The following is a 25,793-nucleotide window of genomic DNA, read 5'->3' on the forward strand; positions in this document are numbered from 1 at the left end:
GAGTCTCGTTGAAGAGATACGGAGCTGTGGTAGTGCATCTTGCAGCCAACAGAGCGCGTTAGCGCTCGGTGTTAGCTGGCTCGTTGAAACGCCCCGCTTTTCGCCATTACATGACGAAGCCGCCAAAAACTTGTCATATGGGAATTAAAACTGATTTAAGCCCCCGTATGCGATCCACCAACACGAAATGCATATACATCAGAGAATCGATTAACCGAACAGCTGGAGACAAGGAGGTGTTCGGATAACTGCTTATTCGGATAAACGACGATTTAGGAAAACATATTGCACTAGCATTCATAGGAACCTGAAACAAAGAAACAGTTACACACAAAACTGTTGAGACTTAGGCCCTTTGTATCACATGTTCAAGAAAAACACAGAGAACTGACTAGCTTTGATTTTAGAACTGACTATCCTTGATTTTTAAGAGCAAAATGATAATTAAAGTAGGCCCACAGCTTAAGAAAAGAGGTCAAAAATTTTTCTTTGTGAACTGAGGCCTATATCTTCGCTGCAGATGTTTAAAGACAACATCTGGACAAGCATCACATTCTTGTTCTAACAACTTTGTAGCCGTCTCACGGCAGTGAAAAACTTCCTCACTCGACGGTCCTTCTCCAGGAGGGTCGTTATCGCTGAGCTAATCCTGGTCATCAGGGGGCTTTAGTCGTCGATGGCAGTGGCAATTATTTCGTCGTCCGTCTACACGTGATAGCCACGATCATCAACAACACATCCGAGTCTGTGTTCAATATTTTCCTCGTCGGAGCCATCAAATCTCGCAGATTCTTTAACCACTCCAGCCGCTTCGGAAACAAATTGGCTGTTTGGTGGCTTTCCAGAGAAGAAAGGAATGAGCTTACTTTTTCTAAGCTTTGTGCAGTGTCTATATTCGTGTTTTCTGCTACTTCCATCTTTTTTCTTTACAAGCAAGTTTAAAAATTTTCTTTTAGTATGACTAATTTTTAATGTCCGAATTGTTGTGTTTCCTTTCTATACACATAATTAAATTAAATTTCCCTGCCACTTTTTATCTGAATTGTGAAGGCTAGTCCCAGGAACTACTTTAGGGATTCTGGTGCAGTTTACACTAATACACTCTAAGGCAACAAAAAGAACAAAAAAAAAGAACGACGCACCACGAAAGAATTATTCGAATGTGCCGGAAATAAGTAGATGTGATGTACACCTTACCTTGGCTAGTGAGGTCGCCGAATCTCTCCCTAACTGACAACGTTTGGAGCATTATGGGTAGAGCCCTCCAACCATCTCGCGACAATGACGATCTAATGCGCCAGTGGGACGCAATATTGCCCGATATCCCTCAGGGGGGCATCCAATAATTCTGCCAATCAATGCCAAGGCGAATAACTGCTTGGATGAGGGCCAAAGATGGGTCAACCCGTTATTGACCTGCTCAGTTTGTTAAGCTCTTTCACATGAATAAATCATTCAATTTTTGTGAAACGTAATCATTTTTTTGTCTGTACATGTAAAAAACATCTAAAGATTTCCGTCCCATTCGGGTAATTCCTTCATGGTGCATAGTATGGTTCTTCGTTACTGTGTTTAAATGTAGAGAAACTGGCATAACCCCGTAACATCGTATGTTCTATGTCTGAAATTACATTAAGTAGTAGAAATAAGATTCAAGCAGTCTATACAGCATACAGTACTTGACAAGCTACTCGTTATTTGTTATTTATTTTTACGTTGTGTGTAGTAGGCTGATTCACGAGCAAGCTTTTTGTATTTACACTAGCGGATCAAAAGTATCCGGACACTTGGCTGAAAATGATTTACAAGTTCGTGGCGCCCTCCATCGGTAATGCTAGAATTCAATAGGGTGTTGACCCACCCTTAGCCTTGATGACAGCTTCCACTCTCGCAAGCATGCGTTCAATCAGGTGCTGGAAGGTTTCTTGGGAAATGGCAGCCCATTCTTCACGGAGTGCTGCACTGAGGAGAGGTATCGATGCCGGTCGGTGAGGCATGGCACGAAGTCGGTATTTCAAAACATCGCAAAGGTGCTCTATAGAATTCAGGTCAGGGCTCTGCGCAGGCCACTCCAATACAGGGATGTTATTGTCGTGTAACCACTCTGCCACATGCCGTGCATTATGAACGGGTGCTCGATCATGTCGAATCGGCATCCCCGAATTGTTCTTCAACAATGGGAGGCAAGAAGGTACTTAAAACATCAATATAGGCCTGTTCTGTGATAGTGCCAGCCAAGCCAAGCAACGCGAGAGATGCAAACCCTCTATTAAAAACGCGATCACACCATAACACCACGGCCTCCGAATTTTACTGTTGGCACTACCAACACTGGCAGATGACTTTCACCGCGCATTCGCCATACCCACACCCTGCCATCGGATCGCCACATTGTGTACCGTGATTCGTTAATCCACACAACGTTTTCCCGTTTTCAATCGTCGAATGCTTACGCTCCTTACATCAAGCGAGGCGTCGTTTGCCATTTACCGGAGTGATGTGTGGTTTACGATCCAAGTTTTCTCACATCCTGCCTAACTGTCATAGTACTTGCAGTGGATCCTGTTCCAATTTGGATGGTCTGGATAGGTCTGCCTATTACATATTATGACCCTTTCAACTGTCGGCGGTCTCAGTCAACAGACGAGGTCGGCCTGTATGCTTTTGTGCTGTACGTGTCCTTTCACGTTTCCACTTCACTATGACATCGGAAACAGTGGACCTAGGGATGTTTAGGTATGTGGAAATCTCGCGTACAGACGTATGACGCAAGTGACACCCAATCACCTGACCATGTTCGAAGTCCGGAAGTTCCTCAGAGCGCCCTATTCTGCCGAGTGAAGATGTCTAATAACTACTGAGGTCGCTGATATGGAGTACCTGGCAGTAGGTGCCAACACAATGCACTAATATGAAAAACGTCTTTTTTGGGGGTGTCCCGATACTTTTGATCACATAGTGTATAATCTATTACCGCTCACTAGACAGGCAATCCGGCCGTAGATAGTGTTACCCGTGCGAAGCCGGCGCGGGTCGTTATTATAGTACAGATTTAATTGTTTTGGGAAGTCCTTTCTGAAGGTGGACGTCCGGAACGTAATCTTCTGAGGAAGTGAAACTTGGCCAACTTGAATTTCAGAGAAGAAGAGAATAGAAGCTTTTGAAATATGATGCTACAGAAGAACCTGAAGATTAGAATAGCAGATCGGAGAACTGCTGAGGAGGTACTGAAGCGTATTGGCTACAAAACAAAGCACAGATTGACTGAAAGAAGCGATCGGTTGACAGAAGGCATTCTGAGGCATCAACGAATTGTCAATTTGATATTGGTGTGTGTGTGTGTGTGTGTGTGTGTGAGAGAGAGAGAGAGAGAGAGAGAGAGAGAGGGGGGGTGGGGGGTTAGAAATGTGCAGGAGAACTGAGGTATGAAAGGAACAAGCAGGTTCAAACTGATGTAGGTTGCAGTAGTTACTCGGAGATGAAAGGGCCTGCAGAGTATAAAGTAGCGTGGACTGCTGCATCAAACGATTCTTCGGACTGAAAGCCACAACAACAAAACAACGACAATAACATTCTTTAAGTTATCTGGAGACACAGGAAAAGAAACTAGTGGGTCCGGAATTGGCGTCACTTACTTCAAGTAAGATGGACGTAGAAGAATTATGGGCAAAGTTTAAGCAGATTGTAAATCGTGGGCTGGAGAAGTACGTGATTAGTAAGTGAATTAAGGACGGAAAAGACCCAACATGGTTCAGCAACAACATTCGGAAAATGCTGAGGAAGTAAAGGTTGTTGCAATCTAGGCTCAAAAGAGAACGCGCAAATAACGAGAGGCAAAGGTTAGTAGAAATTCATGCGTCTATGAAAAGATGACCCGCGAAGTGTACAACAACTACAGCCGTGATACCATAGTAAAAGATCTGAGCGAGAACGCGAGGAATTCTGGTTGTATGTAAAAACGCTAAGTGGGTTTAAGGCTTCTGTCCAGTCACTTGTTGACCAATCTGGTGTGGCAATTGAAGACAGCAAAACGAAAGCCGAAGTTTTGAATTTCACTTTTAAGAAATCGTTCGCGCAGGAGAATCGTACAAACACCGTCGTTTGACCGTCGGACAGACTCCCTTTGAGACGACATAGCAATGGACATTCCTGGCGTTGAGAGACAACTGAAAGAGTTGAAACCAAATAAGTCACCATGTCCTAGTGGAATCCCAAACCAGTTTTACAAAGACGACTCTACGGCATTAGCCCCTTACTTAGCTTGCATTTATGGCGAATCTTTCGCTCAGCACAAATTCCCAAGCGAGTGAAAAAAAGTACATGTGACTCCTGTACAGAAGACGGGTAAAATAAAGGAACCGCAAAATCACAGACCAGTATTATTAACATCGCTTTGCTGCAGTATCCTTGAATATATTCTCAGTTCGAATACAATACACTTTCTTGAGACCGAGGAGCTTATGTCCACGAATGAGCATCGCTCTTGCGAAACTCAGCTTGTTCTAATCTCACACGATATACTACGAACTATGGATGAAGAGCAACAGGCAGATTCCATATTTCTAGATTACCGGAACGTATTTGTCGTGGTGCCCCTTTGCAGACTAAGGAAGGTCCGAATAAATGGAATATGTGAGTGGCTCGAAGACTTCTTAAGTAATGGAACCCAGTATGTTGTCCTTGACGGCGAGTGTTCAGCGGAGGCAAGTGTATCGTCAGGAGTCCCCAGGGAAGTCTCATAGGATCGCTATTGTTTTCTTTATACATAAATGAACTTGCAGACAGGATGGGCACCAGTTTGTGGTTGTTTGCTGATGATGCTGTGGTGTACGGTAATGTGCCGAAGTTAAGTGACTGTAGGAGGATAGAATATAACTTAGACAAAATTTCTAGTTGGTGTGATGAATGACAGCTGGCTGTAAACGTAGAAAAATTTAAGTTAATGGGGATGAGTAGGAAAAACAAACCCTTGATGTTCCGATAGAGCAATATTATAATCCTGCTTGATACAGTCAAAACGTTTCAATATCTGGGAGTAACGTTGCAAAGCGATATGAAATGGGAAGAACAAGTAAGGATTGTGGTAGGGAAGGCCAATGATCGACCTCAGTTTATTGGGAGAATTTTGAGAAAACTTCCTCTGCAAAGGAGACCGCATGTAGGACGCTAGTGCGACCTTTTCTTGAGACTCGAGTATTTGGGATCCATAACGGTTTCGATTAAAGGAAGACATCGAAGCAATTCGAATGCGGGCTGTCAGATTTGTTACCATTAGGTTCGAACAGCACGAAAGTGCCACGGAGGTGCTTCGGGAACGCGAATGGGAGCCCCTGGAATGAAGGCGACGTTCTTTTCGAGGAACGTGTTTCGGCGCAACATCAAGCACCGACACATCGGCCTGCAACGTAACAGCTGAGAAGGCTGTGAGACGACGCCAGCCCACAGAACTCTGACTAAGACGACACCACGACACGAGCGGCCCCTACACGTAGAGAATATAAGCGCCGCTCCAGCTAACCTCGGTCGCACTAGAAGAGCCACATTAAAAGACAAGCCATCATCGTAACTCTTTAGTCGTGACTTGGGATCTATTTAAATTGCTTGCATGGAAATTGTGTATATCGATGGACATTGATTATTTGCGTTTTCTTGCTACCCATCATTGTAACGAACAACTTAAATTGGAAAGAACACATAGAAAATGTTGTGAGGAAGGCTAACCAAAGGCTGCGTTTTATTGGCAGGATAATTAGAAAATGTAACAGACCTACTAAAGAGACTGCCTACAGTACGCTTGTCCGTCCTCTTTTTGAATACTGCTGCGCGGTATATATATATATATATATATATATATATATATATATATATATATATATACCTCGTATCATTTTACGTGTATGAAGCACAATACTTGTCGTTGTATGCTTCCCTTAACGAATGTTCGTTTAATTAACCGTCTGGTTTAAAAAGATGTTTGACCCAACAATTTGCATGAAGCTATAAGTAGAACCACTTGGAATTGAAGATATGAAAACGCACCGCTACGAAAGCTAAGACTAAAGATAAACAATAATGTTTTGGTTTATAAGAAAATCTACTCTTTTGTTTTATTCTGATCCTCTGGGGCAGAAAATTTCAAATTAATTCAGATTGCAACCAGTTGCCACAGAAATGTGGGGGCATATCGATGAAATAATTAAAAGTAAATATTAAAAAGCACAGTTCGATAGTTTTCCAAAATACGTTCTGTTAGACAGCACCCACTCAACTCCCGAATGAAAGATTCTGTCTTCCAGCGAAGTTCGTTTATTGTTTCTGGGAGTACTGTCATTACAAAGAAAAAAGGATTTCCCCAATAATAACATTTCAAATACATGCATACTAGGCAATATCATTCATCCAGAAAAGCTGTACAGGAGAGGGAAAAGTCATAAAAGGAAACAAATTTTGAACCCATGCTATGCGTTTCTTACTTGCACAACATTCTGGTAGTAACTATTGACATTTTAGCGACAAGAGCCTGCATCCGACGTAATAGTGGCTTACTCTTTCATCCTCTCAACAGCAAGCATCTTTTTAGTTTGAGGAAAAATATTTCGTTGATTGTAATTTAAAGAGAATTCTGTGTTTCCCTTGTAAGTCTGTGAATACTATCCCGATATGCTAGTCAAAATTTAATTTCCTGGAAGCAATGTCAACTACTATCACTCCATGTGGATGGATGTCAGTCTTGAAATTCGCGGAAAGCGTTTTTCTACCTATAGGTTTAGGAGATAGCTTTCATTTTCCGAGAAGCGTATGCCATTCACGTATATTATCTTTAGAAAGACCATTTGCACGCCCTTTGCTAATCCGAATCCCACCAGACAGTGGGAGGAATGTAAATATTTTTCGTCGCCGATTTGCTAAAACTTATAAAGCTGCACTACGTAGTGAACGTTTACGGTAGTGTCTGAAAAGTAACACCAATACAGTACTGCCATTTCCTGAAATCTGGCCACCAAGTTTTCTACTGTTCCTAAATAATTTTCGTTACATAGTTTCTCTGGAGAACCACTATAAAGTGAGTTTATTTCAAAATACATAATTATCTTAGGTTATAGATATATACGACACTAAATTCTGAAATCACGTTCAGAAACATGGTGCGAGTAATAAACATAATATTTGTGTGAACACTGAGCTCTACTACTCGGCTTCCTGGTTCTTTACCATACGTCTGTTGTTCTTCTTCTCGTCTTGAAATGTCGTTAGCCATCTCCGGTTTCATTCATGTGGGGCACTCCGCATCTCGCATTCCGTTACAAAACCCACATCTGATTGCATACTTTTCCAACAGCGACACGCGGTGGCCTTGCAGCTGGTAAACTATTAAGGTAAAGGACTGAGTTCGGGTAATGACTTCTGCTACATATATACACCCCAGATACCCTGACAAGTCGTCAGTTTCTCATTTTCGAGGCAGCAGGAGATTACATGGACATCATGAAAGCGATTTTCGTAAGTATCACGCACCAACACGTTTAGCGCTTTTATGCAGCAGCGACATCTCGTTGCACGCCACCTGCTGCTAAGGCTAATATTCGGTTGAAAAACGAATAGCAGCTGCCTACACGTAGTTGTAACTTATTAAGTCATAGCTTTCTTCAGCGCTGCTCGCAAAATAAACGATACTTTTTTTTGTTTTCATTTATTCATGTATTTGTGTTATCAGTTTTCTGACTGGTTTGATGGTGCCCGCCACGAATTCTCCTGTGCCAACCGTTTCATCTCAGAGTAGTGTTTGCAACCTATGTCCCCAATTATTTGCTGGATGTATTCCAATCTCTGTCTTTATCTACAGTTTTTACCCTTTATATCTCCCTCTAGTACAATGGAGCTTTTTCGCTGATGCCTTAACAGATTTCATATAATTCGGTCCTCCGCGCGGGATTAGCCGAGTGGTCTGAGGCGCTGCAGTCATGGACTGTGCGACTGGTTCCGGCGGAGGTTCGAGTCCTCCCTCGAGCATGGGTGTGTGTGTTAGTCCTTAGGATAATTTAGGTTAAGTAGTGTGTAATCTTAGGGACTGATGCCCTTAGCAGTTAAATCCTATAAGATTTGAACATTATTTTTATAATTCTGTCCATTCTTCTTGTCAGAGTTGTCCACAATTCATTTCCTCTCCGATTCTGCACAGAGCCTCCTCATTTCTTACTTTATCAGTTCACCACATCTCAAATGTTGCGATTCCCTTCTGTTCCGATTTTCCCACAGTCCATTTTTCACTTTGCTACAATGCTGTGCTCTAAGCGTACATTCGCAGAAATTTCTTCATCTCAGAATAACTACTGCACCCTACATCTTTCTGAAAGCTCACTCTATTCATCTCTTGGTGTCCCTCTTCAATTCATCCCCCCCCCCCCTACCTCCCTTCAGTACTAAATTGGTGATGCTTGATGCCTCAGAATGTTTTCTATCTACCGATCCCTTTTTCTACTAACGTTGTGCCACAGATTCCTTTTCTGCCCAGTTGTGTACAATACCTCCTCATTAGTTACGTGATATACCCACCTAATCTTCAGCATGCTACTGCAGCAACACTTTTCAAAAGATTCTATTCTCTTCTTCTCTAGACTATCGTCAATGTTTCACTTCCATACTTGTTTACAGTCCATATAAATACTTTCAGAAATGGCTTCGTAACATTTAAATCTATATACGATATTAACAAATTTCTCTTCTTCAGAAATGCTTTTATTTGCCACTGCCAGCCTACATTTTATATCCTGCTTATTCCACCGTCATCAGTTAACTTGCTGCCCAAATAGCAACATTCAACTACTATTTTAAGTGTATTGTTTCCTAATCTAATTTTCTCAGCGTCACCTAATTAATTCGAATGCATGCCATTATCTTTGTTTTACTTTTGTTGATGTTCATTTTACATCCTCCTTTAAACACATTTTCCATTACGTTCAACTGCTCTTCCAAGTTCTTTGCTGTGTCTCATAGAATGATAATGTCTCCCTGAACTTTAATTGTACACCAAAATTCTTTGGTTTCTTTTACTGCTTGATCAATGTACATATTGAATAACATCGGGGACACGCTACAGCCCCATCCCTCTACCTTCTCAACCACTGCTTCCCTTTCATGCCTCTCGACTCTTGTAATTGCCTTCTGGTTTCTGAAAAAGGTGTAAACAGCATTTCTCTGCCTGTATTGTACCCTTACCACCTACAGAATTTCATAGAGAGTGTTCCAGTTAACATTGTGATAAGGCTTGTAAGATGTTTAGCCGGCATAATAAAAATTCAAATAAAATAGGACTTGAATGGTCTAACCTGTCAAACCGATGTATACGGATTATATTAATCAAGTACAGAACAGCCAAAACTTAGGTTGGTCACACAATTGTTAAAATGCAGTCTGCTGACCTGATATGCAATAAAACAGAAGCGAAATTAAAAAGTGGTCGCCATACGAAGGGAGGTAACGTCTCATTTGACATATTTTACTACGTTACTGGACTTTAAAATAAGCACCATGACACAAATATTTCTTGAATAGTTGTGAGATAACAGCAGACTACCTACAGCGAAGCCTCATGACCACCTGGTCGGACGTAAAACTGAGGGGCAAGCTGTGCTCCGCATGTCGTAGAAATTTAAGTAATCTTCATTCTTCTGCAAAGGTGAGGTAGTATTTGAATGAATGGGAGGAAGGAGAAAAGAATTTGTGTTTCTTTATTCTGTGTGCAGGGTTCTTATGAAAATCATATTTACATGTCTCTTAGCACCTAAATAACTAATAGAGTCGTAATTATGTATTGTTGCCTTCATCTAACATTACCTTCACTATCTTGTCGTGACATACACGTTGTTTGTTGTTGTGGTCTTCAGTCCTGAGACTGGTTTGATGGAGCTCTCCATGCTATTCTATCCTGTGCAAGCTTCTTCATCTTCCAGTACTTACTGCAACCTAAATCCTTCTGAATCTGCTTAGTGTATTCATCTCTTGGTCTCCCTCTATGATTTTTACCCTCCACGCTGCCCTCCAATGTGATCCCTTGATGCCTCAAAACATGTCCTATCAACCGGTCCCTTCTTCTAGACAAGTTGTGCCACAAACTCCTCTTCTATCCAATTCTATTCAATACCCCCTCATTAGTTATGTGATCTATCCATCTAATCTTCAGCATTCTTCTGTAGCACCACATTTCGAAAGCTTCTGTTCTCTTCTTGTCCAAACTATTTATCGTCCATGTTTCACTTCCATACATGGCTACACTCCATACAAATACTTTCAGAAACAACTTCCTGACACTTAAATCTATACTCAATGTTAACAAATTTCTCTTCTTCAGAGACGCTTTCCTTGCCATTGCCAGTCTACATTTTATATCCTCTCTACTTCGACCATCATCAGTTATTTTACCCCCTAAGTAGCAAAACTCCTTTACTACCGTAAGTGTCTCATTTCCTAATCTAATTCCCTCAGCATCACCCGATTTAATTTGACTACATTCCATTATCCGCGTTTTGCCTTTGTTGATGTTCTTCTTATATCCTCCTTTCAAGACACTGTCCATTCCGTTCAGGTGGTCTTCCAAGTCCTTTGTTGTCTCTGACGGAATTACAATGTCATCGGTGAACCTCAAAGTTTTTATTTCTTCTCCATGGATTTTAATACCTACTCCAAATTTTTCTTGTTTCCTTTACTGCTTGGTCAATACACAGATTGAATAACATCGGGAAGAGGCTGGAACCCTGTCTCACTCCCTTCCCAACCACTGCTTTCCTTTCAAGTCCCTCGATTCTTATAACTGCCCTCTGGTTTCTGTACAAATTGTAAATAGCCTTTCGCACCTCGTATTTTACCCCTGCCACCTTCAGAATTTGAAAGAGTATTCCAGTTAACATTGTCAAAAGCTTTCTCTAAGTCTACAAATGCTAGAAACGTAGGTTTGCCTTTCCTTAATCTTTCTTCTAAGATAAGTCGTAAGGTCAGTAATGCCTCACGTGTTCCAACATTTCTGCGGAATCCAAACTGATCTTTCCCGAGGTCGGCTTCTACCAGCTTTTCCATTCGTTAGTATTTTGCAGCTGTGACTTATTAAAGTAATAGTTCGGTAATTTTCACATCTGTCAACACCTGCTTTCCACACATACACGTGGTAGGGGACAATACAATGGTTGACTCTTTTGGGAACGTACGGTGTCAGAATTTTTAACTGCAATCCATAGAGTGATGCACAGCGCCTCTCTTGCAGCGTATGTCGCTGGATTTGGATGACCTTCTCCATCACTTTTCACGCATATTAAACGAACTTACGACGAACTGCGCTACTCTTCTTCGCGTCCTCTCTATTTCCTCTTTCAGTCTGAGACAGACGAGTAAAATTCAAGTTTTTGTTTTTTCCAGTCAAACCGATTCGTTGCGGCCTGCCACGAATTCCTCCCTTGCGCTAACGTTTTCAGTTCAGAGTATCACTATCTCACCACGTCTTCCCTTCCTTCCCCTAAAGTTTTCATCCTCTACAGGTCTCCCTCAAATACCATGAATGTCTCTCTCTGATGTCTCGACGTAGGTCCTGTCGTCCTGTCCCTTCTATTTCTCAGTGTTATCCACATGTTCCTTTTTTTCGTCGATTCTGTGGAGAACCTGATGATTGCTTATCTTACCAGTACACCTAATTCTCAACACCATTCTGGAGCACCACATTTTAAGCCCTTCGTTGTCAATGAATCACTAATATACAATTCTGCGCTCAAAACTTACTCAGAAATTGATTTATCAGGTTACGGCCGACGTTTTACACTAGCAGACTTCTGTTGGCCTGGAATGCTCTATTTACCTGTGCTATTTGTGATTTGTGTCCCAATTCCTTCTACAGTCGTGTGTTTTTTGGGTACCAAATAGCAGAATTCCTTAAAGTTCGTCTACTTCCCGGTCAGCAGTTTGGTTTCTAAGTTTATTGCTTATCTCATTTCTCCTATTACTCATTACTTTCGTCTTTTTAGGGTTTCGTTCCTCAATGTCTAAAAACGGAACGATTATAGCAGCGCTTTGTTGTCCGCCTGACTGCCCGACTGCTAAGAACCATTTTTCTCAGGAACTGGTAGACGTATCAAGTTCAAATTCTTGTCCCATATTAAGGTTCTCTGATCTGTTGGCAATGTAAAAATTTTAAGTTTCTAAGTGAATTCAGTCAAAAGATATGGCTATTTATGTCACATATTTTAATAATGGAAAACTCACTCATTAAAAAACCTGTATGGTACATCGCGTTGACCTAGAACCATGCAATTTGGCAAAAAGCAGGGTTTCACGGCACAAATAAAGGAAAAAGTTCAAACATGTTAATTTGTAATTATATAACACGAACAAATAGTTCTTATCGTTTTTATCCTTCTGTTTGTTTTTCTGTCCGTATGTTGTGACATATTTTTCTCGTGACAAATTGTGGTGTCACATTCAAATTTATGTCACTTAGTCAGGTCTTTAATTTCTTAGCGGCGTAAAAAAACTTAAGTTTCTAAGTCAATGCAATCAAGAGCTTCGGCCATTTATATAACATGTATTTCTATACTGGCAAACTCACTCATCAAAGCCTATAGTGTACTTCCCGTTGACGCAGAATCATGAAATTCGACAAGATGCAAGATATCGCGGCACAATTAAAGTAAAATAATACGGAATTTGTTAAATTGTAAGTACATCACAAAAATATCTTTTTGCTATAAGTAATTATATTAATTCATCATCAATGTGGCGGTTTTGAGGAGAAAGAAGAAACACTGTATCTCTGTTTGTAGGAAACTGATACTTATTTTAAAAAACTGAGAATATATTCTGATATTACAGAATTATTCAGCTCATCGCATCACCACGAAAAACAATGTGACGAATTACAAAATGAATACGTTATTAATAACTTTCTAAGGGCCGTACCAGGAGACTGACTGGTTCCAAGTGCCATAGAAAGTTTATACAAGTTGTTTCTTGGAAACAAGGAAGCAGCAGTCAGCCATTGTTAGTAATGTTTTGTATTTACAGAAATAGCGCCGTTGCCGGTTTCGAGGCGGCAGGTTCATCTTCAGGCTGGTCACGTTTATATCACATTAGTTGTTGTTTACATTAGTTGTTGGCTGCTTTTTCAACAATTAATGTAAACAACAACAAATGTGATATAAACGTGACCAGCTATCTGTAGATGAACCTGTTGCCTCGAAACTGGTTCAAATGGTTCAAATGGCTCTGAGCACTATGGGACTTAACTGCTGTGGTCATCAGTTCCCTAGAACTTAGAACTGCTTAAACTTAACTAACCTAAGGACATGACACACATCCATGCCCGAGGCAGGATTCGAACCTACGACCGTAGCGGTCACGCGGTTCCGGACTGTAGCGCCTAGAACCGCACGGCCACTCTGGCCGGCGAAACTGGTTACGGCGCTATTTGTGTAAATTACTAACAATGGCTGGTTGCTGTTTTCTTCTATGCAAGAATCATGCTCTCAAAAATGTCAATCTTCATCTACACCTAAGTGATTACTCTGCTATTCACGATAAAGTGTCTGGTTAGGGCTTCAGTGAACCACCTTCAAGCTGTCTCTCTATCGTTTCCCTCTCGAACAGCGAGCGGGAAAAACGAGCATTGAAATTTTTCTGTGCGAGCCCTGATTTCTCTTATTTTATCGTGATGATCATTTCTCCCTATATAGGTGAGTGCCAACCGAATGTTTTCGCAATCGGAGGAGAAAACTGCTGATTGAAATTTCATGAGATGATCCCGTCGCAACGAAAAACGCCTTTGTTTTAATGATTGCCACTCCAATTCACGTATCATGCCTGTGATACTATATCCCTTATTTCGTGATAATATAAAACGAGCCACCCTTCTTTGTACTTTTTCGATGTCATCCGTCAGTCACACCTGATACGGATGCCACACCACACAGCAACACTCTAGAATAGGGCGGACAAGCGAGGTGTAAGCAGTCTTTTTAGTAGACCTGTTGCACCTTCCAAGTTCAATGAATCGCAGTCTTTGGTTTGCTCTACCCACAACATTGTCTATGTAATAGTTCCAATTTAGGTTATTTGTATTTGTAATCCCTAGGTATTTCGTTGAATTTAAAGCCTGAAGACTTGTGTGACTTATCGCATAATCGAAATTTAGCGGATTTCTTTTAGTAATCATGTGAATAACTTCACTCTTTTCATTATTCAGGGTCAACTGCCACTTTTCGCACGATACAGATATCTTATCTAACTCATTTTGGAATTCTTTTTGGTCATATGATGACTTTACAAGACGGTAAATGACAGCATCATGCGCAAACAATCTAAGACGGCTACTGAGATATTCTATGTCTTTCATGTAGATAAGGAACAATAGAGGACCTATAACGCTTCATTGGGGAACGCTGGATACTACTTCTGCTTTACTCGATGACTTTCCATCTATTACTACGAACTGTGACCTTTCTTACAGGAAATCACGAATCCAGTCGCACAACTGAGGCGATATTCCATAGGCACACAGTTTGGTTAGAAGACGCTTATGAGGAACGGTGTCAAAAGCCTTTTGGAAATCTAAAAATATGGAATCAATTTGACATATCCTGTCGATAGCACTCATTACTTCATGAGTATAAAGAGCTAGTAGTGTTTGGCAAGAACGGTATTTTCTGAATCCGTGCTATGTGTCAATAAATCGTTTTCTTCGAGGTAATTCATAATGTTCGAACACAGTATATGTTCCAAAACCCTACTGCAAATCGACGTTAGTGATATGCGCCTGTAATTCAGCGGATTACTCCTATTTCCCTTTTTTTGGTCTTGGTATGACTTGAGAAATTTTCCAGTCTTTAAGTACGGAACTTTCTGTGAGCGAGCGGTTGTATATAATTGCTAAATATGGAGCTATTGTATCAGCATACTCTGAAAAGAAGCTGACTGGTATACAATCTGGACCGGAGACCTTGCCTTTAGCCGGTCTTGCCTTTATTAAGTGATTTAAGCTGCTTTGCGACACCGAGGATATCTACTTCTATGTTTCTCATCGTGGCAGTTGTTCTTGATTGGAATTCAGGAATATTTACTTCGTCTTCTTGGGTGAAGGAGTTTAATAACTAGTGTTTGGTCTTCGACAAAACGGAAATAAACAATTTTTTGTTCCAGATGCCATTAATACTCAGACACTTCTTTTCATTTATGGAAATGCAAGCATAAAAATACAGTATTAGATTTATAACTAGTGGAACTGCACTCAACCAAAACTATTTCCACTTTCTTTTAAATTTTGTAACTCCAGCGGGAAGCATAGCTTGGCACAAAGATCATGCGCCATCGGCTAACATATGTTTGAAAGTCTTTCGCAGTGGTATGGCGGCTGGAACAGGTTCAGGCACATGCAACAGAGTATCAAGAACACAATAGCAAGGAAGATGGGTTTTGCGATGAATGACGCTTTCAAAACTTTCCCTTTCCACCTTTATTTCTCTTTGTACCTATATTTGTCTGTCCAACTACTGTGACTGTCCTTTTTGAATATATATTATCGCAGTATATTGTATATACCCCAGAGAACTTCAAAAGCATCTCATCATTCTTCAGAATCCCATTTCTTTGCGTATTTATTCTATCGAATGAATCTTTTAAACTTCAACTTACTCTTCATCATAACTAAATTGTGATCCAAGTTTATTTCTGCTCCTGCATACGCCTTACAATTCAGTCTCTGATTTAGACATCCCTCTCTGACCTTTATGTAATCCAGCTTGAATCTTACTGTGTCTCCTGGCCTCTTTCAAGTATACCTCCTCTTCCTGTGATTTTTGAACAGTTTATTCGCTATTATTCACAGATATTTAATGCATGAGATTGCTTCCATTGTAAGCAAATTACTATCGACCACGTTGTATAATGGACAGCGTATATGCAGCTCAGGGTGACTCTGATGCGGCTGTACAAACACCGACATTTAGGCAAGGGGTTATTTGTGACCTTCCAACGCAAGATTTTTGATTGCCCCTTATAATTAGACAGAGCGCTAGATCGCAATGAAGAACAAAAGCGAAGGCAGTCGATTGAGCCCTTTTCAAATAAGCTTCCCACCATTTGCCACAAGCATTGTGGACAACCATAGAAAACCTTAATCTGGATGGCCTGTCGGGAAACTGAACCACTGTCCTCCCGAATACAAGTCCTGAAACTGACCACGTTGCCGCCTCGCTCGATTACCATACGTAATAGGTTAGAAACGCTTCGTAGGTGCGTTCCCAAAACCAGCAACATTCTAGTTTTTTTAGTTCATTTGGATTAAAACAGGGCACAGAATTTGTGAATCGACCGTCTCAAGTGATACCGTGATTTTTATTCAGGAGCTTTTCAATTTTCCAAGCTTATAAAAACAATATAAAAAACAAGGATTCGAACCCAGGCCCTTCATTTTCACAGGCATTATGTCATCGACTGAACCATGCCCAAGGTTTTGTTTCCGAACGAGTCTTTCGATCTGCAGCTGAACATCAGTTGTTACGAAACATACTGACAAACTAAAATCTTCTCTTCTATTTTCATACTAACTGAATACCCAGTGTTGTCTGGGCATTTACTTATTCCAGTCTTTTAACAGTAAGAGGAAAAAGAACTGTGTTTCTAGCGTAATGGCAAACAAATTTTGCCGGCCGGAGTGGCCGTGCGGTTCTAGGCGCTACAGTCTGGAGCCGAGCGACCGCTACGGTCGCAGGTTCGAATCCTGCCACGGGCATGGATGTGTGTGATGTCCTTAGGTTAGTTAGATTTAATTAGTTCTAAGTTCTAGGGGATTAATGACCTCAGAAGTTGAGTCCCATAGCGCTCAGAGCCATTTGAACCATTTGAACCAAGCAAACAAATTTTATTTGCATGTATTCGTGAAAAAGAATAAAAAGTAGTAAAACATTCAATTATACACTCACATATTATATGTGATTACTGGGTGTAACAGGTAAAAATGCAATTTTTTAAAATATGTGCAACGTTAATATGTACACACATCAGTATGCATGGTTGTTTGTTCTTTTATTCGAACGGTCCATCCACAAACATGTCGCTAACTTTGCGACCTGATGTTTCCTGCATGGTCGTTACTGCACCATTAAGTGGACTCGTCTTTCAGCATAGACTAACAGTCCTGCTCCCGCGCATCAACACTGCAACACCGTTGTATCACTGTGCGAGGTGGCGCAGTGGTTAGCACACTGGACTCGCATTCGGGAGGACGACGGTTCAATCCCGTCTCCGGCCATCCTGATTTAGGTTTTCCGTGATTTCCCTAAATCGTTTCAGGCAAATGCCGGTACGGCTCCTTTGAAAGGGCACGGCCGATTTCCTTTCCAATCCTTCCTAACCCGAGCTTACGCTCCGTCTCTAATGACCTCGTTGTCGACGGGACGTTAAACACTAACCCCGCCCCCACCGTTGTATCCCTTATTTACAGGGTCTAGGGGATATAAGTACATGTATTTTTGTTGGTGACTGTGGACGATGTGCTGAACAACATTACATCAGTATTTATTTCATTTGCAGACTAATAATTATAGCTATTAGGAGTAATATGTTTACAGGCTGGTTGGTACCTTCCAGTACACGTGGCAATGTTCATTTTCCCCTGGACAGCAGGCCAGATGTTGCAGTGTGGATGCCTTGGATGCAGAATGGTTAGTCTATATTGACAGGCATAGTCGACTTACTGATGCAGAGAGCAGTTCACTCGAACATGGTACATAATAGCACATCTGTTTACATACGCGGGACTTATTCTAAACAGTGTACTGTTTGCAATATGTCTAGCACATGTAAACAGATGTGCCTCTATGCACCATGTTTGTGTGATGTAACAAGCATCTGTAAGCACTATGTATATGGACATGGCCTTTTGAACAAGGTGACAAACTTTTTATAATGCGCTGATTTTTATCCACTTGACATTTTGGCGTGAAGTTCAGTGTAAAATGAACACGTATTACAACAAAAAGATCTTTAAGACCTGAAGATGGCGGCATAGTTTGTTGAAACAGGTTGTCTTAAATAAAGAAATTATTTTATGCGATCTTGGCTGTTGAATGGTTTTTAGCAATTAAACCAGATCGCTCTTCAGTATTCTCAAAATGAGAAAACTCCATCTTCATTTTTGGCATCATGAATAGCCCTTTCTCACAACCAGTTCAAACTGTGGTAGGTCTGGCAAATAGCCAGACAGACTGCAGGTATTAGTTCTGTGATGGACGTCCACATTGCAAAAATTGGATGATAATTTTATCTCGCCAGGCATTCTACATTCTCCAATCTCTAGTAGTTTATTGGAGAAAATTTGAGAGCTCTCATCCCTGAGATGTGCGACTCTGATGTTTGCCTGTCCCTTCTGTCTCTCTCTCCCCTCTTTTACATTTTTCATCACACCCTGTCCGTCTCTACCTACCTCCTCGCAATTTGTCCAACTGCCTTCCCACATTCCAAGCATTTCCTCCTGAGTCCTTATATCGTCTTCCACATGACACCATCTCCCTCTACCATCTGCCTCCTGACACATTCTTCCTTTCTCAGTTGCCCATTTCCCATCTTCCTCATGCCACCTACGCCTCCCACTCTTTATTTCTGCCCCTCTGCTCCTACCCCCTCTCTCTGTCCATCTCCTCTCCTGCTTTCTCTCTGCCCTTCTCTCCTCCTGCCCCTTTCTCTGTCTGTCTCCTAATCTCCCCCTCTGTCTGTTTATTTCTTACCCCTTTCTCTATTCATCTCCTCTTCGCCCCTCTCTTTGTCCATCTCCTCCTTCGCCTTCTCCTGCTCTTCTTCCCTCTCTTTCCATATCCTCCTTCCTCCTTTCCTGTTCATCTCCTCCTGCACCCTCTCTGTCCATATCTGACTTTCCCCTCTCTACCCATCTCGTACTCCCTCCTCGCTGTCTACTCCTGACCTCCTACCCTCTCTCTCTCTGACCATCTGTTCCTTCCCCCTTCCACTGTCCACTTCTTACTTCACTCTCACCTCAGTGCCCACTAGGTGATTCTTACTTGCACAGTGCTTCTTTTCGTACAATACCTTCAACATCCACATTATCACTTCTAATGTAGGCTTTGAATTAGGTGCTAATCATAACGTACCTAGGGTGCTTATCTGTCACCAAATGATCCACATTAATGGATGAACGGTCGGTGCTGTTGAATTTTCTCATTCGCGTGCCGAACTTGATATCCGTTTCGGGTAGTTGCGAAAGACAAGGAAGTTAAAGGGGTTACTATTAACCTAACTAAACAAAGCGCCAGCTTCCAGTTGTTGGCCCACATTTGTGATCAGATTCGTCACTTCTTTACAGATAGAAATCAACACGTCGGAATGTCGTGCTACCTTACGGAAGTGTTGTAGGACCTTTACAATAATGCTCCAGTACACAACATCCGATGATCTGTGATACTTTTCGTGGCCGATGCCGTTTTCAGGGAGAACGCAACACCAGAAGGCTGCAGCAAAACGCAAGAACACCTGCAGATGATCGACGATTAGCGAATGGACTAATAGTTAACTAGAAATGCAAATACATCCATTATGCGCATAAATAGGCGAAGGAATCAATTACTCCTCTATTACACTACTGGTGACAAATTACTGGAATCAGTAACAACCGTAATATACCTGGGAGTAAGTAACGGTCCGGAACACCCATAGTGGAATGACCAAATAAAACAAACAGTAGAAAAAGCAAATGACAGGCTGAGATTCATTGGAAGAATGTTAATCAAATGTTCGTCATCCACGAAAGAAGTGGGTTACGAAACACCCGTTAGACTGATTCTTGGCTGTTGCTTATCACATTGGGATCCTTACCAGAATCGATTAATCCAGGAATGAATGTAGAAGATTCAACGAACAGCTGTGTGCTTCGTTATGGGATCGTTTATGTCGGCACAATAGCGTCGCAGAGATGCTCAACAAACGACACTGACAGAAGCTAAAAGAGACGCGTTGTACATCACAGGCTGGTATGCCGTTGAAATTCCGAGAGAGTACATAACTGGAAGCGTTGGGCAGTGTATTAGGGGGTACGCTCAATAAGTAATGAAAGATACTTTTTTCTGAAATCAGGTTGGTTTTATTCAGGACTCTAATACACCATATCATTCTCCACTCTTTTGGCGTTCAATGCGACGGATTTACGCCATCTTTCTCGGAGGGCCTGCTGCAGCTTTACTGGTCGACATGTCTTGCTGCGTCAATAATCTACCCGTCACTGACATACAGCTTTCCGCGGAGTGCATTCTTGATTGGTCCAAACAGACCGAAGTTTTCAGGCAGATGCGAGATCCGGGATGTAGGGGGGATGAAGAAGAACTGACCAATGATGTTTTGCGAGCTCCTCTCGGGTGCAGAGACTTGCGTGAGCCATTGTGTCATCACTGAGAAGAAGTTCGTTTGCATTTTCGTGGCGACGATCACGCTGAAGTCCTTTCTTCAATTTCCTGATGGTAGTACTATACACTTCAGAGTTGATCTTTGCACCATGATGGAGGACGTGAAACAGAATAACCCTTTCTGATTCCCAGAAGATCGTGGTCGTAACTTTACCGGCTGTAGGTGCGGCTTTGAACTTTTTCTTCTGAGGAGTGGAGTGCCGTTTTGTTTCCCGTTCGACGTAATGAACCCATCTTTCATCGACTGTGACGATTTCGACAAGGATCAGCCTCGTAACGCGCAAGCAATTCCGCACAGATGGTACTTCGTTGCTCTTTACGATTTTATGTTTAGGGGGCGAAGAAGCAAGGGGGCACACACTTTTGAGTTCCTCAACTGCTGAACGAGTGCCAGCACTAGCAACAGAGACATCCAGTTGTGCACCGATGTGTATGATTGTGATCGGTCGTTCATTTCGAATGAGAGTGTCCGCACGTTCCAACAATGCTTTTTGCGGTCGGCTGGTACGCGGGAGATTGGACAGACCTGCGCGACCTTGTTGCAATGACGGTAGACGCCTCACCCAGCGACTCATCGTGATTTTGTTCATCGACAGTTCTCTGTAGGCGCTCTGCAAAAACCTACGGGTACCTACGATGCCCTGTTTTTGCGCCAAACGAAAATCAGTGACAGCTGTGCTTCGAATGCACCTCCGTTACAGACGCCATTGTGAAAGGTGTGTGTATCATCACCACTTCACGAAACTACAGAGGCTGAAGTGGGAATATTCCACGATGTCCCACAACAAATTCCACATTCTCTCAACCGAAACTGACCGAGAAAAAAAAGTGTTGCATTGCTTATTGAACGCCCCTCGTAGCTTATTCCAACCAAACGCACGTGCACATGATACAATGTGTTCGCCTTGTACAGCAGACACTCAGGCACGAATATCGCTTCCTGACGCTCCCGCCAGGCCTTCATAGTGAAGTCGGACGCAGACACGTCTCGCTGACGTCACGTCAAACACGTCTAGCTCACAAAGTTACGCAGCGGTGAATGTTCGGTCTTTTCCTCCCCGAGTCTCAACTGAGGGCAGTTCCATACAATGCTCCATGCTCGTTATACAGTACTGCAGAGTGCGGAGTTTTAAGTCCGATCCATTAACAAATGTCTCTGTGAACATCTACAGAGCCATACGTCGCCCAGTTTGTGCTCCGCTCTGGGTATCAGTACGATTGAGAGGGTCTGACCCCGGCCGCGTGTGGGAAATCCCGCGGCACCACGAAACTTAGGGGACGATCGAAAGAAAAATTTTTCTCTTTAATGTAAGACGCAGCACTTTTGAGCACTTGTCTGTTGCCTGAAATGGCCGAAAATCTTCTTACACCCAGATTTGCACTCTGCGCTGACGTGAAACTTCCTGACAGATTAAAACTGTGTGCTGGACCGAGACTCAAACTCGGGACCTTTGCCTTTCGCGAGCAAGTGCTCTACCACCTGAGGTTCGCAGAAGAACTTCTGTGAAGTTTGGAAGGTAGGAGACGAGGTACTGGCAGAATTGAAGCTGTGAGGACGGTTCGTGAGTCATGCTTGGGTAGCTCAGATGGTAGAGCACTTGCTCGCGAAAGGCAAAGATCCCGAGTTCGATTCTCGGTCCAGCACACAGTTTTAATATGTCAGGAAGTTTCTTACACCCATATCTGCATTAACAGTTTATTCGTGTTCGTCACATTCTTTTTACACTGAAGCGTCAAAGAAACTGGTATAGGTATCGGTATTCAAATACAGAGATATGTAAACAGGTAGAATGCGGAGCTGAGGTCGGCAACGCCTATATGAGGCAACAAGTGTCTGGCGCAGTTGTTAGATCGGTTACTGCTGCTACAATGGCAGGTTGTCAAGACTTACTTTAGTTGGAACGTGGTGTTATAGTCGGCGTACGAGCGATGAGACACAGCACCTCCGAGGAAGTAATGTAGAGGTCATTTTCCTGTACGACCATTTCACGACTGTACCGTGAATATCAATAATCCGGTAAAACAGCAAATCTCCGACATCGCTGCGGCCGGAGAACGATCCTGCAAGAACGGAACCAACGACCACTGAAGAGAATCGTTCAGCGTGACAGAAGTGTAACCCTTCCGCAAACTGCTAAAGATTTCAGTGTTGAGACATCAACAAGTGTCAGCGTGCGAACCATTCAACGAAACATCATCGATATAGGCTTTCGGAGACGAAGACCCACTCGTGTACCCTAGATGACTGCACAACACAACGTTTTATGCCTCACCTGGGACCGTGAACACGGACATTGCACTGTTGATGAATGGAAACATGTTGCGTGGTCGGAAGAGTCTCGTTACGAATTGTATCGAACGGATGGACGTGTACGGGTATGGAGACAACCTCATGAATCCATGCACCCTGCATGTCAGCAGAGGAATGTTCAAATTGGTGGAGGCTCTGTAATGGTGTGGGGCGTGTGCAGTTGGAGTGATATGACCCCCGATACGTGTAGACACGATTGTGACAGGTAACACGTACGTAAGCATCCTGTGTGATCACCTGCATCCATTGTGCATTCTGACTGACTTGGGCAATTCCAGTAGGACAATGAGACACCCCACACGGCCACAATTGCTGCAGAGTGGCTCCAGGAACACTCTTCTGAGCTTAAACACTTCCGCTGGCCACCAAACTCCCCAGACATGAACGTTATTGGGCATATCTGGGATGTCTTGCAACGTGCTGTTGACTAGATCTCCACCCCCTCGTACTCTTACGGATTTATGGACAGCCCTGCAGGATTCATGGTGTCAATTCCCCCCAATACTGCTTCAGACGGCCGGCCGCTGTGAACTAACGGTTCTAGGCTCTTCAGACCGGAACCACGCAGTTGCTACGGTCGCAGGTTCGAGTCCTACCTCGGGCATGGATGTGTGTAAGTCCTTAGGTTAGTTAGGTTTACTTAGTTCTAAGTCTAGGGGACTGATGACCTCAGATGTTTAGTTCCTTAATGCTCAGAGCCATTTGAGCCATATTGAACTACTTCAGACATTAGTCGATTCCATGCCACGCCGTGTCGCGGTACTTCTGCGCTCTCGCTGGGGCCGCACACAGTACCAGTCAGGAGTACCAGTTTCTCCGGCTCTCGTATTCCGTACTTCCGAACAGTGACGCCCGACGTGTCGGTTTCCGGAAATGTAGCTGCAGTTTTGTCGGCAGTTGCTGTCTGTGCTGGTGGGTGCGGCCATCGCGGAGGAGGCAGCCACCGTGGAGAAGCAGCAGGTGGCGGCAGTGCCGGCAGCGGCGGTAGGAGGGGCGGAGCTTGGCCCCAGGACGGGCGCCGTCGACGTTGGACAGAGGAGCGCCGTGCCGCAAACGCCCATCTACCCGTGAGTACTGCTCCGCAAGCGTCTGGCACTGCAGCTCGCACCGACAGTACACTGGAGTTCAAAATTAAATCAACAAACGGAAATTTTGCAAGGTTGTCTTCATTTTGTTTCGCTGTCTCTGCTTTGTTATTGCTCGCCTAACAACTAATATATGAGATAAAATATGTTGCTACGAAAATAGCCCTGAAATACTTTTTAGGGCTGCTGTGCTGCGACTTTCTTTGGCTCATTAATTTTCAACTTAACAAACTATATTATGTTCTTATTATTCTGGATCTGGCTTTCTATTAAAGGAACATTGTTTCGTTACTGTAACTCGCTACAAAGTTCAGCTTATCTTCCTTACTTTACAGTTATTGAGAAGGTTACTGAAAATTATTTCGTTACAAATACTGAGGTTACAGTACGCAATGTTTGTTCAACATGAATATTTTGCAGTGGATTTTTGTTAACAGTAAAACAAAAATAAGTACCACGACTAACCCGAGAACATGAGACTTTTATCAGAGAAAAAATGTTTTCACTATAATGATTGCCAGACCAGAACTAAGCACAGCAAGATTGCTTTTATGTCATGAAGGTAAATTATCTTTTTGTCCTGTTAATAATACATCTTCCGCAGCCCACGTCCACCTGTAAAACACATCATGCAATCTGCTGCTCTGCCCTGCAATCCCGAAAGCTCAAAGAAATAATTTTAGTTCACTATTACCTGTACGCTTCTTTGCGGTATGATTGATTTCATTTAATGCAGTTTGAATGCGCCGCGGCAGCGGCTCGTTCGTTCGTAGCGCAGCTCTGCACCACGAATAATATTTGAATAGCTGAAAATGTCTTAAAAGGATGGGATAAAATACCAGGCAAGCTTATTACAAATCATAATGTAAGTTTTCACTAAGTAACTCTATTCAAAACATTTAGACGGATTAAATTCTTACACACCTTTACAAATCAATACCTAATGGCGTCCTTCTCACAATCTTGACCAAAGAATGCTACACAAGCATACAATATAGCGTCACAGACTCATCCTACTCACGTAACTCCAAGAAGACGGCAGAGAAATTAATGCTCGGTCACTACTATTTATACTCGTTGTGACATATTCTCGTCTTTGTTTGATATTTAATAAGCATCGTCTGTGGCGGTTTCAGTACTCGCCGACACAGATATTATCTTTAAAAAAAATCAGTACGTAATTCTATACAAGTATAAAACATGACACATAATGGTTTCTCTTATTACATAAATTTCATACAATCATTGTCCACGCAATTACAATCATTCAGTTCAATTAATCTGTTCTCTTTTTTTACCACACATAATATGTGTTTTGCCAGGAGACGTTACATTTGCCACAAAACTGTATAAACAGATGATGCCAAAATAGAAACAATGTAAAGAATACAGAACATAAACAGCTGCACCATGCATAACAGTGGACGAAAATGTTCTTCGTTTTTTTCCAACTCAGCACATTGGCACACACATTCCATCCGGTTAATGAGCTCACCATGGGGTGTGACCACCTCTGTCACCAAAGCAGGCCTGACATCATCAGTGTGATGCTGAGGCAATAACGCCCACTCGTTTGGCTGGGCAGCTGCTCGCAAGTCTTGGAGAGTGATTGGCGTATGTTGACGTGATGCAACCCGTTTTCCTAATGCATCCCAGACAGGATCTGTAGAATTCAAATCGGGAGATCGAGCAGGCCACGCCATGCGGGCAGTATCTTCTGATTGCAAGAAAACGTCAGCTACTCCTGCTCTATACGGTTGAGCATTACCGTCCATCAGTACGAAGTCTGGGCGCTTAGCATCTCACAACAATCGCACTTGAGGCCCCAAGATCTCGTCGCGATACCTGTCAGCAGTTAAACCTTTCCGATTCAACCGTACAATTTCGTGGAGAGATGTTCGAAAGATCAACATAATCGTTGCCCACACCATTAGCGATCCTCCTGTGTACGGGTTT

General features: G+C 42.6%; 1 protein-coding gene across 1 annotated transcript in view; it reads left to right on the forward strand.

Annotated features, from left to right (window-relative positions):
- Positions 1 to 7,393: 7,393 nt before the first annotated feature.
- The window catches only part of LOC126272048 (nematocyst expressed protein 4-like), a 34,778-nt gene continuing 16,378 nt past the window's right edge, over positions 7,394 to 25,793 (forward strand). The window contains exons 1-2 of the mRNA XM_049974563.1: positions 7,394 to 7,500; positions 23,650 to 23,819. Coding sequence (XP_049830520.1) covers positions 7,477 to 7,500; positions 23,650 to 23,819 — 194 coding nt within the window. The 5' untranslated portion in view covers positions 7,394 to 7,476. The remainder of the gene's footprint in view (positions 7,501 to 23,649; positions 23,820 to 25,793) is intronic.

This window comes from Schistocerca gregaria, chromosome 5 (genome assembly GCF_023897955.1).
Source record: "Schistocerca gregaria isolate iqSchGreg1 chromosome 5, iqSchGreg1.2, whole genome shotgun sequence".
NCBI lineage: Eukaryota > Metazoa > Arthropoda > Insecta > Orthoptera > Acrididae > Schistocerca > Schistocerca gregaria.